We start from the raw sequence: 17,569 nt of genomic DNA, 5'->3' as shown, positions 1-17,569 counted from the left end.
TTTTTTCCTTAGGTATTAATTTCTGGTGCACAAGTTCCCATAAGCCTAGAGGACCTAAAATCCTTTACAAACTATTCAGGTATGTTATCATTACTGGTTATTGTTTCTGAAAATGTTGCAGGTGATCATATTTCCAAAGTAATTTTTATTTTTTTATTATTTTTTTTTTTCAGACAGAGTTTCACTCTTGTCTCCCAGGCTAGAGTGCAGTGGCGCAATCCCAGCTCACTGAAACCTTTGCCTCCCCAGTTCAAGCAATTCTCCTGCGTCAGCCTCCCAAATAGCTGGGATTACAGGCACCTGCCACCAGGCCCAACTAATTTTTGTATTTTGAGTAGAGACAGGGTTTCGCCATGTTGGCCAGGATGGTTTCCTGGTAGCATGAGCTACCATGCCTGGCCCTTGCCAAAGTAATTTTTATTATAATCTTTTGTATGGGTAATTTACATGGTTCAAAAACCAGATGGCTGAGTGCAGTGGCTCACGCCTGTAATCCCAGCCTTTGGGAAGCTGAGGCAGGTGGATCACTTGACCTCAGGAGTTTGAAACCAGCCTGGGCAATGTGGCGAAATCCCATCTCTACAAAAAAATACAAAAATTAGCTGGGTGTGGTGGCGCACACCTGTAGTCCCAGCTACTTGGGGTGCTGAGGCAGGAGAAGCACTTGAGCTGGGAAACAGGTCGTGGGCTCTGAGCGTGGGCAGTGAGCTGAGAGCATGCCACTGCACTCCAGCCTGGGCGACAGGAGTGAAACTAAATAAATAAATATATACATACATACATACATGAGCAAAAACAATTAAACAGATGTTTAACATAAGAAGTTAGATAAATGGCCAGTAAGCAAATAAGCACAAATTTACAAAAAATCATTCTTACATATACCTGTGTGTATCCATGTGTATGTATCTCTTATCTGTAGTTAGTTTGTATCGCCCTAAATTTGAAGTCTAATCTTTATGTAAAAGCAAGTAATGCCTAAGGTCACATTGTCCCCATGATCAGGTCATAAGTTTAAGGAAATGAAATCAATCTGACCTTTCATTTGCCAAGAGATTGTCTTTGGTTGTTTGCGTTACCCATCTGCACTGAGGGTTTACACCTTTAATAATCTCAGCTATGCCAGTAAATAGGTTTAAAATAGTCTATTCATTGTGGTGCCAATTAATGCACTTAAGATATTTTATTGGTGTTATTTCTGTAGTATATTAACAATGAGGGAACAATATATAGCAATTATTTTAGGTTTAGGAAGCACTTTACTAGATTAAAAGCTGTAAGTGGCAGACATTACATTTTAGAATAGTGATCTCATCATATGGTGAGATTGGTTGTTAGCCATGGTATTAATATTGGAATGATAATAAGTTATCAGAAGGAAAAATGATAAAATTAATTTAGACACCAAATCATGCTGGGAAAACACCCAGCTGTATTAGTACTGGACCCATTGTCCGTCGTTTCAGATCTGTGGCCACATGCAAACCCATTCTCCACAGTCTGCTCAGCAGTGGCTTTGAACTGCTAGCACAGTTCTTCAAAATAAGGCTCATTTGCAGTAGCTTTTGGTGCCTGCATTCATCTTTATAGCTACAGGGTGATCCTTATTCTAGCTTTTTATTTTATTTTTTGAAGGCAAATCTCGCCCTGTCACCCAGGCTGGAGTGCAGTGATGCAATCTCAGCTCACTGCAACCTCCACCTTCTGGGTTCAAGTGATTCTCCCACCTCAGCGTCCCGAGAAGCTGAGATGACGGGTGTGCCCCACGACGTCCAGCTAATTTTTGTACTTTTGGTAGAGACGATTTCACCACATTGGCCAGGCTGCTCTTGAGCTCCCAGCCTCAAGTGATCCGACAGCCCAGGCCTCCCACAGTGCTGGGATTACAGGTGTGAGCCACTGTGCCTGGCCCTGCTTTGACCCTCCTTAAGTTGCTCCTCTTCTTGTACTTTGCCCATCACCTCCACATAATTGGCAGTGGGTGGGGCAGAGGCAAGGGGAGTCAGAGAATTCCACTTTTGCATTTACAATCGGTCCTTCATATCTGTGGGTTCTTTCCACATCCATGGCTTCAACCAATTGCAGACTTAAAATATTTGAGGAAAAAGCAGTGGTTGTGTCTGCACTGAATGTGTGCTAAACAATAAATATGTCACAGCCATTTACATAGCCTCTGCATTAGATTAGATTATACAAGTGCTCTAGAGATCATGGAAGTGCACAGAAGGACGTACACAGGTGATACACAGATGCCACGCCGTTTTATAGAAGGGACTTGAGAATCCGTGGACTTCAGTATCCGTGGGGGTCTGGACCAATCCCTGTGGGTCCTGAAGGGTGGGTGTGCTTTGCATTTCGTAAACCACGTGTTCGTTTTGCCATAGGAGGCTATTCCGCAGACCATCCTGTTATTAAGGTCTTCTGGAGAGTTGTGGAGGGGTTCACTGATGAAGAAAAGCGCAAACTGCTGAAGTTTGTAACAAGCTGCTCTCGACCCCCTCTATTGGGGTTTAAGGTACACAACTTTCATGACATTTGCTTTAAAGACCACATCATCATAAGAAAGGCAGCAGAAGATTCAGTAGGGTTAAACGAAGTCCTTTTACATACACTTCAGTTTTTATCTTCAGCTAGATTTTTAATTAAGTACTCGTTATGATGTATATATTTCAGTGCTAGTTTTATTTGGGGTTGCTTTTTTTGTTTGTTCACAATAACCTATTCACATGATAGTTGTACCTTGTGGTTATGATTGCCTGTGAACAAACCATGCATTTGGAGGGACTGTTTGCAATATTAATAATCAGTCTCATAAATCTGTAACACATCTTGGGCTTTTTGCTACTGAACTGAAGCAGGTACAACCTAGAGATGTTGATGGAGTGTATATGCTACCGAGCCTTATTTTACCACTTCTAGAAATTAATGTTGATCTTACGTAATTTGGCTTATTTTTAGCAATTAAAATTGCCTCAGGCAGGTGGATCATTTGAAATCAGGAGTTCAAGACCAGCCTGGCCAACATGATGAAACCTTGTCTCTGCTAAAAATACAGAAAAATGAGCCCCAGGCATGGTGGTGTGCGCCTGTAATCCCAGTTACTTGGGAGGCTGAGGCACGAGAATTGCTTGAACCCAGGAGGTGGAGGTTGCAGTGAGCCGAGATTGCGCCACTGCACTGCACTTCAGCCTGGGCGACAGAGTGAGACCCTGTCTCCAAAAAAAAAAAATAAAAAAGCCTCAGGAACATCTAATCATAATTCCTGTATTCATTGTAAATTCCTGTATTCATTGTAAATTAAAATAAAGCCATATTAACATTTAAAAATATAGTGATATATATTATAGAATAATATATAATTAGGTAAGTACTGTATGTAGCTTGTGCTTATGAAACTTAATAGGCATTCACTTTCTTTTTTCCTTTTGTTTTTAATTAAGATGGGCACTTGCTGTATCACCCAGGCTGGAGTGCAGTGGTGTGATCACTGCACTCACTGCAGCCTCAACCACCCAGATTCAAGCATATTCCCACCTCAGCCTCCCAAGTAGCTGGGACTACAGGCATATACCACTGTGCCTGGCTAATATTTTGATTTTTTGTAGAGAGAGGTTTCACTGTATTCCCCAGGCTGGCCTCCAGCTCCTGGGCCCAAGCAGTCCTCTCACTTCAGCCCCCCAAGGTGCTAGGATGACAGGTGTGAACCACCACACCATGCCCAGCTGGATTCACTTTCAAATAACCTTCAATCAGAAAGACTTCCTGCACACTTACGTAGTCCCAGCTACTCTTGAGGCTGAGGTAGGAGGATTAGTTGAGCCCAGGAGTTTAAGACCAACCTGGGCAATGTGGTAGCAAGATCCCGTCTCAGGGGGGAAGAAAGTAATGTTGTTTTTTTGCTTTTTGATGGTTGTTTTGTTCGTTTGTTTTTGTTTTTTTTGTTTTTTTGTTTTGTTTTGTTTTGTTTTGTTTTGTTTTGTTTTTTGAGACGGAGTCTCGCTCTGTCGCCCAGGCTGGAGTGCAGTGGCCGGATCTCAGCTCACTGCAGGCTCCACCTCCCGGGTTCACGCCATTCTCCTGCCTCAGCCTCCCGAGTAGCTGGGACTACAGGCGCCCGCCACCTCGCCCGGCTAGTTTTTTGTATTTTTTAGTAGAGATGGGGTTTCACCGTGTTAGCCAGGATGGTCTCGATCTCCTGACCTCGTGATCTGCCCGTCTCGGCCTCCCAAAGTTCTGGGATTACAGGCTTGAGCCACCACGCCCGGCCTGTTTGTTTTTTGAGGCAGAATTTTACTCTGTCGCCCAGGCTGGAGTGCAGAAGGCAATGGCACAATCTCGGCTCACTGCAACCTCTCCCTCCCTGGTTCAAGCAATTCTGCTGCCTCCGCCTCCTAAGTAGCTGTGATTACAGGCGTGCGCCACCATGCCTGGCTAATTTTTGTATTTTTAGTAGAGACGGGGTTTCACCATGTTGGCTAGGCTGGTCTCAAACTCCTGACCTCAAGTGATCCACCCGCCTTGGCCTTACACAGTGCTGGGATTATAGGCATGAGCCATCATGCCCAGCCCCCCAAGTATTTTATTATATTTCTGAGTGAAGTTATTCTTTAACTTTTTACTTTGAAACTATTTTAAATGTATAGAAAAGTTGTGAGAATTGACCAGGAACTTCTAAACCCGCACTGACCAATTGTTAACGTTTTGCTACATTTACTTTATCATTCTTTTCATGCATTTCTTTCCTGAGTCATTTGAGAATAGGTTGAAGACATGAGGTCTTCCCTAAATATTTCAGCGCGTACTTCCTAAGACTAGAGACATTTTTGAAATGGCCACAATGAAATTATTACAAGTCCAGAAACTGGACTCTGACACACAGCACTTGCCGGATCCACTGGCTGCAGAGTGTGGTCCTGGGAAACCGGACTCTGACACACAGCACTTGTCGGATCCACTGGCTGTAGAGTGTGGTCCTGGGACACTGGACTCTGACACACAGCACTTGCCAGATCCACTGGCTGCAGAGTGTGGTCCTGGGAAACCGGACTCTGACACACAGCACTAGTTGGATCCACTGGCTGTAGAGTGTGGTCCTGGGAAACTGGACTCTGACACAGCACTTGTCGGATCCACTGGCTGTAGAGTGTGGTCCTGGGACCAGCAATTGCAGCATCACTTGAGCACATGTTAAAAATGAACACTTTCAGGCTGGGCGCGGTGGCTCAAGCCTGTAATCCCAGCACTTTGGGAGGCCGAGGCGGGCGGATCACAAGGTCAGGAGATCGAGACCACAGTGAAACCCCGTCTCTACTAAAAATAGAAAAAAAAATTAGCCGGGCGCGGTGTCGGGCGCCTGTAGTCCCAGCTACTCAGGAGGCTGAGGCAGGAGAATGGCGGGAACCCGGGAGGCGGAGCTTGCAGTGAGCCGAGATCGCGCCACTGCACTCCAGCCTGGGCAACAGCGTGAGACTCCGTCTCAAAAAAAAAAAAAAAAAATGAACACTTTCAGGCCCCACTCAGACCTGAGTCAACACTCAGTGGGGGCGGAGCACCGCAGTCACCTTGTGACCGGCTCTTCAGGTGTTAGGCCAGTTGTCCCTTCACGCCCTTCGTAGAATCCGATCCAGGACCACACGTTGCATTTAATTGGCATGCTCTTTAGTTTCCTTTCTTCTGTATCCCCATTTTCAAGGGGTGCAGGCACATTATCTTGAGAATGTTCGTCAGTGTGATGTCGCAGCCCCACTCCTGTGAGTGTACAGATGGCAGCGTATGTTTACACAGTGTGTATATGAATGTTCAGAGCAAGTCTTCATAATGGCCAAAAACTGGAAATCAGTACACAAACTGCTAGTAAATTCTATAGATTAAGAGATATTCAGAATTTAAAAGCAATAAATGATATCTACTGCACTGTGTATGAATATTGAAAACACTGTGCTAAGTGAACAAAGCAGACACAGAACAACGTATTAATTATACGTAATTCTGTGTGGATAAACTGTCCTTTGAAAGGCACTTTTTTTTTTTTTTTTTGAGATAGAGTCTCTGTCACCCAGGCTGGAGTGCAGTGGCGCGATCTCAGCTCACTGCAGGCTCCGCCTCCCGGGTTCACGTCATTCTCCTGCCTCAGCCTCCTCAGCAGCTGGGACTACAGGCGCCCGCCACAGCGCCCGGCTAATTTTTTTTTTTTGTATTTTTAGTAGACACGGGGTTTCACTGTGTTAGCCAGGATGGTCTTGATCTCCTGACCTTGTGATCTGCCCGCCTTGGCCTCCCAAAGTGCTGGAATTACAGGCGTCAGCCACCGCGGCCGGCCTGAAAGGCACATTTACAGACACAGAGCGGGTCGGGGGCTGCACAGGACTGGAGGTGGCAGCAGGAGCTTCGGAGAAGTGGAGTGACCCAAAACCGGATTGTGGGGGTCGCTGTGGAACTCTGTAAATTTGCTAAAATCATTGGATTGTACATTTAAACGGATAATCTTATAGTATGCCAAGTACACCTCAATTAAGCTATTCTTAAAAATTGACTATAAACTAACACAGCATCTCAGTAAGTGCCCTCAGAACTGGAGCTGGGACCCAGTAGAGAGGTGGGAAGAAGTGAGGCCTAAGTGCAGTTTGTTTCAAATAGGAGGTCAATCATCGACACCGTTACGTTCTGGAAGTAATGAATAATAAAGATGTATAAACTTAAACGTGTTAGTAAATACCATTACTCAGTGATATCAGTAGAAATGATAATCTTCTAAATTGTTGGAGAGAAAAAAATAACCATGCAAAACAAGACAAACAGAACCAACAACTCTGTTGACCAGATACAGGGGTTGGAGTAGGAAGTAACATTCAGAATCATAAAATAGAGAACATAAAATGAGAGAAGCCTGAGTGTTCCAACAGTGAGTGCGGAGAAACTCACGTATTAAAAGAAAAAGACTTTGAGACAGGGCTAGGAAAACGCTGCCGCCTACAAGCGGCACACCTAAACGGAGTGACCCAGAACGTTTAGTGGCACGTCCTGGTTCGTGTGTAAAGAAATAGATGGGTCTCCTTCAGAGTTGGAAGCGCGACCCAAGTGACCAGATACGAAAATCTCTCAAGCACAGTGAAAACTGGGCATGTCCTGTGCTGGTGGTGGAGTCTAGAGGGCTTGCTGTGCTGGGGTCTAAAGAGCAGGAGGACTGCAGGTGAGGCATGCAGACGACGTTTTATCAGTAAAGGTGTTAATACCATTTGGTAATTATATTAACATTTATTATGATAGACAAGCCTTCTAGTATCTTTGTTTCAAAACTAGTTTGTTCCAAAGCTAGAGATAAGAAAATTATGCATCTCATCTAATTTCATAAAAGGAAGTTTGGAGGACCTGCTCCCATCAAAACACTGGAAGACGCAGAGATTTTTGTCAGCTCCTGGCTAATGAGATAATGCTAATCATGTGAGTAGCAATAAAAATTAGAAGTCCTACCAGACGTAGGTTCTAGACATTCTGACAGCCAACTAAAGAGCCAGCAATAACGTGTGCCTAGAAGTGCAAAAGCCTTCTCCACCTCCGTGATGCCTCCGGGTTTGTGCATGGCCACTTCAGCTGCATGAGCGTCGTAGGTTTAGGGGAACAGAAGTAGAGGGATTTACATTAGCTTTTAAAATCCCAAATAGACTGGCCTGGCGCAGTGGCTCACGCCTGTAATCCCAGCACTTTGGGAGGCCAAGGCAGGTGGATCACCTGAGGTCAGGAGTTTGAGACGAGCCTGACCAACATGGTGAAACCCCGTCTCTACTAAATACAAAAAACAACTTAGCCAGGCATGGTGGTGCATGCCTGTAGTCCCAGCTACTCGGGAGGCTGAGGCAGGAGAATTGCTTGAACCCGGGAGGCGGAGGTTGCAGTGAACCAAGATTGCGTCATTGCACTCCAGCCTGGGCAACAAGAGCAAAACTCAAAAAAAAAAAAAAAAAAAAAAATCCCAAATAGACTAAAAGGGAAAATCCCCTGCCCCAGTCATGACCCCGCACAATTGTAATGGAGTTACACCTGGAAAACACTTCTTGAGCATCCATGAGACAGTCTTCCTATTATTTTATTGTTCTCAGTGTTCTAACATATGTGAAATTTAATTGATTTTTCCATGATAAGTGTTTTTGAAGTTGTTATATGTTAGACATCCAGTTTGGAAAAATCATCTTAATATTTAGGCTTTCCGGTTAGCTTAGTATGCCTGGATTTGCCAGGGCTGCCATAATTAATGTAGACTTAAAGGAAGAAAATGTCTTTCAGTTGAAGTACTATAAATAGCAAAGGCAGGCAGGCATAATTTTAAAGTTATGAAACTCCTTAGTGCCAGATTATTGGAGAAGAATAACATCTGCTAAAGCTAATTAAAGTTTAATATGTTTAATAAATGTGATTGTTACAGACAAAAAATCATTAAAGTGCTGTAGAAAATTGTTAAGTTACCATCAGGCCACATAATAAATGGATGATTTTTCTCACTCTGAATTAATGCAAATTCCCGTTGTACTGTATTTAATTATGCACAAAATGGTGCCCTTGACTCAGATTTCAGTGACGAACTTCATTTTTTTACTTTTAAGACTCCAAGTAGGAAATTCAATTAGCCTTGTGAAAGAAACACTAAATGTGGCATTTAATTGCAAAATATATTTTAAGCTTTTCATTTATGCAGTGACTTTGCCAGCATCACTGACCCCCTCATTCAGAGATCCTTTTCTGTTTCAAAAATGCGATGCTTCCGTTTTAGTATATTCAAGCATTTGTGAGAATTATTGCCCTCACACACTCAGAATGCTGAATAATAAGTGTGATAAATGTTCTTTCTAGTTCTCCTTTGGTTCTCGTTCTAACATTTTTATGAGAGATTTAAAGTAGCAAATAAACTGTAATTAGAAAAAAAAGACAATGGATTTTAGCACATATTATATGCCACATATATATTTTTAATGACGTTTATATTTAACAGTAGAGAGACCTACAAAGATCGGTAATAAGAATCATGTCAGTCTCTTCATAGCTTTTTTTTTTTTTTTGAGATAGAGTTTCGCTCTTGTTGCCCAGGCTGGAGTACAGTGGTGTGATCTCGGCTCACTGCAGCCTCCACCTGGGTTCAAGTAATTCTCTTGCCGCATCCTCCCGAGTAGCGGGGATTACAGGCACCTACCACCACCCCCAGCTAATTGTTTTGTGTTTTTAGTAGAGGCAGGATTTCACTATGTTGGCCAGGCTGGTCTTGAACTCCTGACCTCCGGTGGTCTACCCACCTCAGCCTCCCAAAGTGCTGAGTACAGGCATGTGCCACCACGCCTGCCCTCTTCATAGCATTTTGTGGGCTGTGCTCTTACTAGTTTTACCGTTAACATAAATTATATGCTAACCTCAACACATAATTGAAACAAAATCCAACCGAAATGCGGGTGTGGCCAGTTGGGTGCCTGTCGTTCTTTGTGACAGCTTCAGTGCTTCCAAAGGTTCCTGCAGAATGGGACATTGCTCTAGTTTTATTCATGTTCGACTACAGTTGTTAGGAGGTAATTACCTTTTCTATTTTTTTAATTTTTAATTTTTTTATTTTTGAACATAAGATTGTATTGTCTTCATAATAAAACAAAAGATGACACTTAGAGCTGGATCTCTTGGCCCTTCCTCCTCTTCTCTCCTCCCAGTTCAGAATGCTCCCATCTCCTTATAGCCAGCATTCTCTTAGATCTGCACCTATGCTCAACGCCCTCAAGCCTCAGCACAAGCTTCTTCACAGTTCTAGTCTTTTCCCAGAAAATCAGCTTAGTCTGCCCACCGTAGCCGCTCTGCTTCCTGTCCTAACGCCACTTTCCCCGGGCATACAGAGAATCCATGCCCTTTTGTACCGTGGCGCTTTGTGGGGTTGCCACACTTACAGAAAGTCGAACGGGGGCCGGGTATGGGAGGCTGAGGCAGGCGGATCACCTGAGATCAGGAATTTTTGACCAGCCTAGCCAACATGGCGAAACTCCATCTCTACTAAAAATACAAAAATTAGCTAGGCATGATGATGGGCACCTATAGTCCCAGCTACTCGGGAGGTTGAGGCAAGAGATTTACTGGAACCTGGGAGGCAGAGTTTGCAGTGAGCCGAGATTGTGCCCTTGTACGCCAGCTTTGAGAGAGCAAGACTCCTACTAAAAGAAGAAAAAAGTGTAGCAGGTTTCAGGAACATTCACCAGGTTTGTGGGAGCGCTGTTGGCACAGAAAGCACATTTTTTTATATTGTTGGATTTTTGTTAACCTTCCAATAAAAGTAATGTTTTCATTATAGAAAATTGGAAATTGTGATCAAGTATAAGAAATCTATATTTTCTCCCATTCTAACCATTATTTTTTTTTTATGTTTCCTTTTATTAGTACACGTTTTTATCTACATACATGAGTGTGTGTTAATGTATATATGCATAATTTTTTCTGTTTTTGGTAGAGGTAGGATCTTGCTCTGTTACGCAGGCTGTCTCAAACTCCTGGCCTTGAGTGATCTCCCACCTCAGCCTCCCAAAGCACCGGTATTACAGGTGTGAGCCAACATGCTTGGCCTGTTACACACACACAGACACACCCCTGGTATTACAGATGTGAGCCAACATACTTGGCCTGTTACACCCACACACACACATATATATATTGTTAAGACAGAGTTCACTCTTATTGCCCAGACTGGCTTGCAATGCGTGATCTCGGCTCACTGCAGCCTGCAACCTCTGCCTCCTGCCTCAGCCTCTCAAGTAGCTGGGATTTTACAGGCCTGCACCACCACAGCCGGCTAATTTTGTATTTTTAGTAGAGATGGGGTTTCGCCACGTTGGTCAGGCTGGTCTCGGAAATCCTGACCTCAGGTGATCCACCCGTTTCGGCCTCCCAAAGTGCTGTGATTACAGTCATGAACCACTGCTCCTGGTCATGTAATTTTTCAATATAATTTTAGCTGTATTCTGTGTTCAGTTTTATAGGCTACCTTTTTACTCAACATTACGTCAGGATCATTTTTCCTCGTGTTCTTTGAAATATTTTTAATGGACTTTGTGGTGTCCCATCATGTGAGTTTACCGGTTTACTTCCTGTTCTTTTTTTTTTTTTTTTTTTTTTTTTTTTTTTTTTTTTTTTTTTTGAGACGGAGTCTTGCTCTGTTGCCCAGGCTGGACTGCAGTGGCCGGATCTCAGCTCACTGCAAGCTCCGCCTCCCGGGTTTACGCCATTCTCCTGCCTCAGGCTCCCGAGCAGCTGGGACTACAGGCGCCCGCCACCTCGCCCGGCTAGTTTTTTGTATTTTTTTAGTAGAGACGGGGTTTCACCGTGTTAGCCAGGATGGTCTCGATCTCCTGACCTCGTGATCCGCCCATCTCGGCCTCCCAAAGTGCTGGGATTACAGGCTTGAGCCACCGCGCCCGGCCTACTTCCTGTTCTTTAGTTGTTGACAGCTCTTCTTCACTGCCATGCTGTGAACCTCTTGTGCATCAGTTATCACGTGCGCCTCTAACCATTTCTTAGAGTGCAGTCCCAGGAGTTGTGGACATGGGTGAAGCTCCTGCTCCTGTTGCCAGGCCCACCTCTCAAGACTTTCGTGTACACATGTGCAGTGAAGGGCTGACCTAGTTAAGTCTCTGAAATCCGTGCCAGATACTAAATCTGCACAGGCTGGGACCGTGAGCAGACTGAGGGCAGTCTGTGCCTTATTGTCTTGCGGTTGGAAGAGAACACGTAAATCACGTGTCTCCAATTTGAGGCAAGTAGCTAATGATGTTTGTGTATAAGAGGAAGGTGGAGTCATTGGTTCTCTGTGGCCATCAGAGGACCGACATTCCTCTAGGTCTCATGCATTAAGTCTGTGTTCAGCAATCCCTAACAGAATTTTTGCCTACAGATACGTTTGCACAGTTGTGCAAACTAAGTACATATTCATTGCATCATTTTTTGTAAGAAGCTGAGAAAATTGCCCACCAGCACATCGTGCCACACACGTCCATGGAACACCATGCAGCCTCACCATTGATAGGGAAGATGACCGAGACACATTATCAGATGAGAAAAGCAAGGCACGGAATAGTGTGTCTAATGTGCTCACTGCCTCAATTTTAAAACTAGAGGAGGGAGAACGTTTTCTCGTACATGCATTAAATCTCTGGGAGCATTTGAGACGCTGAAGCGTTGGTTGCCCATGGGAATGGGAGCTGGGCGTCTGTGAGACAGGGTGAGAATTTTCACACTGCACCTTAGACACCAGAGCGTCACGAACGTCTGAAACAATGTTCAGATTTCCCGATCATCTTGCTTTTTTGGTTAACAATTATTTAAATTCTGGCACAAGCAAGCCATCATGCATTTCATCATGCATTTGGCCCACCTCCCTCAATTTTGCCTTGTAATTTAATTAATAGGGGAACTGGAACTGGGGCCCGGTGCGGTGGCTCACGCCTGTAATCCCAGCACTTTGGGAGGCTGAGGTGGTCGGATCATGAGGTCAGGAGATTGAGACCATCCTGGCTGACACGGTGAAACCCCATCTCTACTAAAAATACAAAAAATTAGCCGGGCGTGGTGGCAGGCACTTGTAGTCCCAGCTACTCGGGAGGCTAAGGCAGAAGAATGGCGTGAACCCGGGAGGCAGAGCTTGCAGTGAGCCGAAATTGCACCACTGCACTCCAGCCTAGGCGACAGAGCGAGACTCCGTCTCAAAAAAATAAATAAATAAAAATAATAGGGGAACTGGGTTGCACTACGTTGCTTCTTTGTATCTCTTGAAAACCGATAGAGGTCTCATCAGATTCTAAATTTGAGTTTTTCTTTTTTTGGCAATAATATCACATAGATAATGTCGTATGCTTCCCATTCCCTTAATCATCGTAGAGATCCACTTCTCGTGAGTCATCTCCCCACAATGCTGGAATCAATCTCCGTGTCAAAATTCCTCTTGATTTTAGTGGTCACTTATCACTGCCTAGATCCATTGTTTAATGTGCTTCTAAAACAGCCATGTTCTAATTACATAATTGTATCATGTATTAGCTGGAATTTTCTATTTAAAAACAGCTTTGTTTCTTCTCACCAGTTATTTGGTTAACCCGAGGAATAGCTTGTACAGGAAAGATAGAATAAATCTTGATCCTTTTATAGACAGGGTCTCGCTGTGCATTGCCCAGGCTGGAGTGCCGTGGTGTGATCATACCTCAGTAATCTCGACCTCCTGGACTCGAGAGATCTTTTCACCTCAGCCTCCCAAGTAGCTGGGAATATAGGGGCACACCACTCACCACACCTGGCTAATTGTTTTGATTTTTTGTTTTTAGTTGAAATGAGGTCTTGTTATGTTGCCCAGGCTGGTCTCGAACTCCTAAGCTCAAGCCATCCCCTAGCTAGGCCTCCCACAGTGCTGGGACTGCAGGTGTGAGCTATGCGCCTGGCCTGGAATGTTATTTATCCCTTTTTATGCCTGAAGCACAGTGCACAGTTTTTTATATAATTTAGAATTAAGCCATCAACGTAATTTTTTTAAAAAGCAAATGTGGGCCGGGCATGGTGGCTCACGCCTGTAATCCCAACACTTTGGGAGGTGAAGGTAGGTGGATCATGAGGTCAGGAGTTCGAGACCAACCTGGCCAATGTGGTGAAACCCCATGTCTACTAAAAATACAAAAATTAGCTAGGCATGGTGGCGGGCGCCTCTAATCCCAGCTACCTGGGAGGCTGAGGCAGGAGAATTGCTTGAACCCGGGAGGCAGAGGTTGCTGTGAGCCGAGATGGCGCCACTGCACTGCAGTATGGGCAACAAGAGCAAGACTCAGTCTCAAAAAAAACAACAACAAAGCAAATGTGGTTTCAGGAAAATGTGACTGCAGCGGTAACTTTTTACTGATTTGAGTTGGCACATTTTGTGTGCTTTGTATTAAAACTTATGTAATACCATGCTTGTTACAGTGACATCTTGTACACATGCTGTTTTTCAGGAGTTGTATCCCGCATTTTGTATTCACAACGGAGGCTCTGACCTTGAGCGGCTCCCCACAGCCAGCACCTGCATGAACCTGCTGAAGCTCCCTGAGTTCTATGACGAGACACTTTTGCGAAGTAAACTTCTCTATGCTATTGAATGTGCTGCTGGCTTTGAGCTGAGCTGAGCTGAAGCTGATGCTGGGATCCGACCCCTGCAGAGAACCAGTGCTTCCTTCGTCAGCAGCGCTCCCCAGACCCACGAGGATACTCAAACTGCACGCCTGAGGCTCTCCCAAGCTCCTCCTTTCATTCTGCCATTCCTCCCTCTCTTCCTTTTTTAAATGATTTTTATTACGATGTGGTCACTTATTTAGAGGGACATTGCTTTTCAAATAACTTAAAATAACACGTTATGTGCCATGTGGCTACTTTAGTAACATTGCCAGGAAGAGCACAGGTTCTAGACTAGTGGCGTCTCAGCGAAATTAACCAAAGATGGAGCTTTGGCTTTGCCGTTGAGATCAGAGCCCTCCTGAGCGGGCAGGGCCGCTCCAGGTTCACACAAGGCCGCGCGGGCGGCAGAGACACAGGGTCTGAGGCTGAGACGCCACGGGGCCGCTGCTGCTCATGTTGGATTGTTTACAAGCCTCATTATTAAAACTGAAGGCATTTTTTTCTGCTGCCTTTCCCAGAGTGGTTAGGTTTGGAAAAGAGATGACGATGGTAATATTTTATTTGTGCTTTTTAAGCCATTTCCCCACATGGGACTAGCATGCTTGTTTTCAGTATACCATGGCCTGCCTCATGATGGTTTGGAGATACTGTCTGTGGATGTGAGGTGGGGACTTCATTCATTGTCCTATTTCTATCTCCACTTTGTGCCTGGAGAGCTTTCAGGGGAGGTGGAAGAGGAGGGTCTGCCCAGCTCCTGCAACATCTGTCACCCACTATACCCAGTTACTTGGGGGGAGGACAGACACTGGGGTGTCGTTAAAGTCGTTTGAACCAAAGTGGCAGCTGCATCTTTGTCCCGATGCTAGCCGTGCCGGTCTCTCCATCATCCGCTCGCCCTCCTTGCCCCTGGGCTGCGCCCACTTGTCTTCCTGGATATTTGGGGGTGACTGGCCGTGCTCAGCACCCTCTGCTTCCTGGTGCTGCTCTGACTCGAAGACGGGACAGTCCCTGGTGCAGATCCAGGGAAGGGGAGTGTCAGTAGTTCTTGCAGTAGGCACTTTATCAGGACCTGACTTGTTGCTGGGTGGTTTTAGTCTCAACAAACAGAAACGTTTCAAAGCGTCAGCTGTGGGAGCAGAGTGACCCTTTGCTGATGCTGGGGGAGGGGATTTAAATCCTCATTCATCTCTTCTGTCTAGTGTTTTACTGTCACTGGAGGCTCTGTGGGCTGTCATAGTTAATTGACCATAATTAGCAATATACTTTTAAATGTGGGAAAGCTGAATGACACTTTTAAGACAATGAACATGATCAAAACAAAATGTGTAATTTCTTAATTTGAATAATAAATTAAGCATTTAAATGCTATTCGTAGTCTTGATATACAGAAATAAAATAATTAGGGTTGGTCTTTTTTATTTTAGGTTGTTTTATGTTGAATGTTCTATATCTTATTAGTTAATTTGTATATTTTATTATCAGTATTTTGGAAATAGCATATCTGAGACTGAAGAGAAATTGACAATTCACTTATTTGTGGTTTTTTTCCTCAGCTATTCTGAGCTTATTTATTTATTTGTATGTTCTAATGGCTAAACATTTACATTAAATGTTTTTTTTTCCCAAGACTGTGTTGGAGTCCTACCCCAGATCGTTGTGATTAGTGCCCCTCTGCTTTTGTAAAGCCACAGCTTCCGAATGGTACTAGTTTTATCACAGGTGCTTGCATGTCTCCAGCTAATGGAGTATAGTGAGATGGCCGACACTCCCTGAGAATCAGAGGTCCTCGGGAGCAGTGCCTGTCATCGGGGCTGGGCTGAGCGTGGCTCCCAGGCCGGCAGCCGGTGTGCTCCTATCCAACCAGCCACGGGTGTTGCCTTCCCGAGTCTCCCATTGGGTCTGGCATTAGTTCTTGAAAAATTTCTGGAGGAAGTTTCTTTGTTTTTTGTTTTGTTTGCGCTTTTCTAGGTTCTGTCCTACTTTCTGCTTTCTGGTAATTTTGTACACAAACCTAAATGTTGCCTTGGGGTTATTGAGAGACTTCTCATGAGGTGGTATCTGCAGAGAGATCTTGGTTTTGGTATCCTGAGCTCGTTAAGGCAGCTTTATCAATTGCAGTGGTTTGCACGATGGTGTGTGCTTTTGCGGAGTGTGCGAACCCAGGTACTGTCCCACCCCATCGTGAGCCTGCAGTCTACACTCTGTGCATCCGTGCCGTTGACAGGCAGGCCTCCAGTGGTGGAACTGGGAGCACGGGAAAGGCAGTGGTAGGGTTAATGACTCCTTCCAGGAACTTCCTGAGGAGGTGAGTGGTGAATCTGAAATAATTGAATGCGTCAGCTTTCTCATACTTTAAAGAAAAATAAACAGCTAAAGGCATCCAGTTAACTCAAATAGAAATTCAGAGCATGCTCAGCTCGTTCAGATTCGCCGCAAGCATCACAGCTAGCAGGACAGTCTAGGAAGTGTCGCAGCCACCCTGTGCATCCCTCACAGAACAGCAGGTTCACCTGGAGGTTTTTCTAATGAGAGATGACCTAGACTTCCCAAACACGGGCTGCGAGTGCCACACTGCGGCATGCTGGGATCAACCCGGGGTGGGGGGGGTTCCTGGTGCTTGGATGGTGGCCAAAGTTGGTGACCTGAAGAGACTGGTGACCAGCATGTCCAGGTGGGAAAAGGCACTGACCACACAAAGGTCTCTGCTTGCAGAAAATTCTGCGGGTAAGTTCTTGAGGCTGAGTGCTTTGTGCCTCGGCTGACTGATCTGTGGAACAGGGACAGTCTCGAGGCTTAGGTTTCACGGGAGCATTCTGGAGATGTGATGGGCATTGCAGACAGGCTTTTGACTTTAACATACTGTGAACACAGTAGAACCATGTTTGACTTTGTCTCCCTAGGTGACTGGCATCATAGGTTGCAAACATCGCATCTTCAGAAGCTCTAACAGCTTACAAGGTTAGAATAGTTTTGACCAAGGTCTTAATGATGAAAATGTTGCTGTATAAAGGCAGCGTTTCTACATTACTACTACTTTTTCTTCTGCAGAAGTAGGCAGAAAACAGTAATCTCTTTAAATACTGATCTCTTTTTATGTGCTTTTTTTTTTTTTTTTTTTTTTGGAGACAGTCTTGCTCGTTTGCCCTGGCTGGAGTACAGTAGCACTATCTGGACTCACTGCAACCTCCGCCTCCGGGGTTCGAGTGATTCTCCTGCCTCAGCCTCCCGAGTAGCTGGGATTACAGGCGTGAGCCACTGCGCCCGGCCCCACTTTTGCTTTAAAAGGATGGTTCACGTTCTGATTACCGAGATGGACTGCTGTGGTTTGGATTCATCGATTGCCCACTTCTAAATGTTGACAGGAGGCAGTGTCCATCATTAGCTTATAACTGAAGGCCTTATTTATGTTCAAAATACTGAGCTG

At 44.8% G+C, this 17,569-nt stretch overlaps 1 protein-coding gene and 1 long non-coding RNA gene across 3 annotated transcripts in view; both read left to right on the top strand.

Annotated features, from left to right (window-relative positions):
* Positions 1–15,771, top strand: part of LOC105475009 (ubiquitin protein ligase E3C) — a 140,560-nt gene extending 124,789 nt beyond the window's left edge. For both annotated transcript variants that reach the window (XM_071094173.1, XM_071094174.1), the window contains 3 exons: positions 13–79; positions 2,385–2,515; positions 13,986–15,771. In XM_071094173.1, the coding sequence (XP_070950274.1) occupies positions 13–79; positions 2,385–2,515; positions 13,986–14,156 (369 nt within the window). In that variant the 3' untranslated portion in view covers positions 14,157–15,771. The remainder of the gene's footprint in view (positions 1–12; positions 80–2,384; positions 2,516–13,985) is intronic.
* On the top strand, positions 2,524–7,974 carry LOC139362669 (uncharacterized). The gene is made up of 2 exons (XR_011621808.1): positions 2,524–5,207; positions 5,510–7,974. It is a non-coding gene; the product is annotated as an uncharacterized lncRNA (long non-coding RNA).
* Positions 15,772–17,569: the final 1,798 nt, after the last annotated feature.

Source organism: Macaca nemestrina, chromosome 4, assembly GCF_043159975.1.
Source record: "Macaca nemestrina isolate mMacNem1 chromosome 4, mMacNem.hap1, whole genome shotgun sequence".
Classification (NCBI taxonomy): Eukaryota; Metazoa; Chordata; class Mammalia; order Primates; family Cercopithecidae; genus Macaca; species Macaca nemestrina.
The sequence above is the reverse complement of the archived record's forward strand: the minus strand, read 5'-3'. Positions and strand labels throughout refer to the sequence as shown.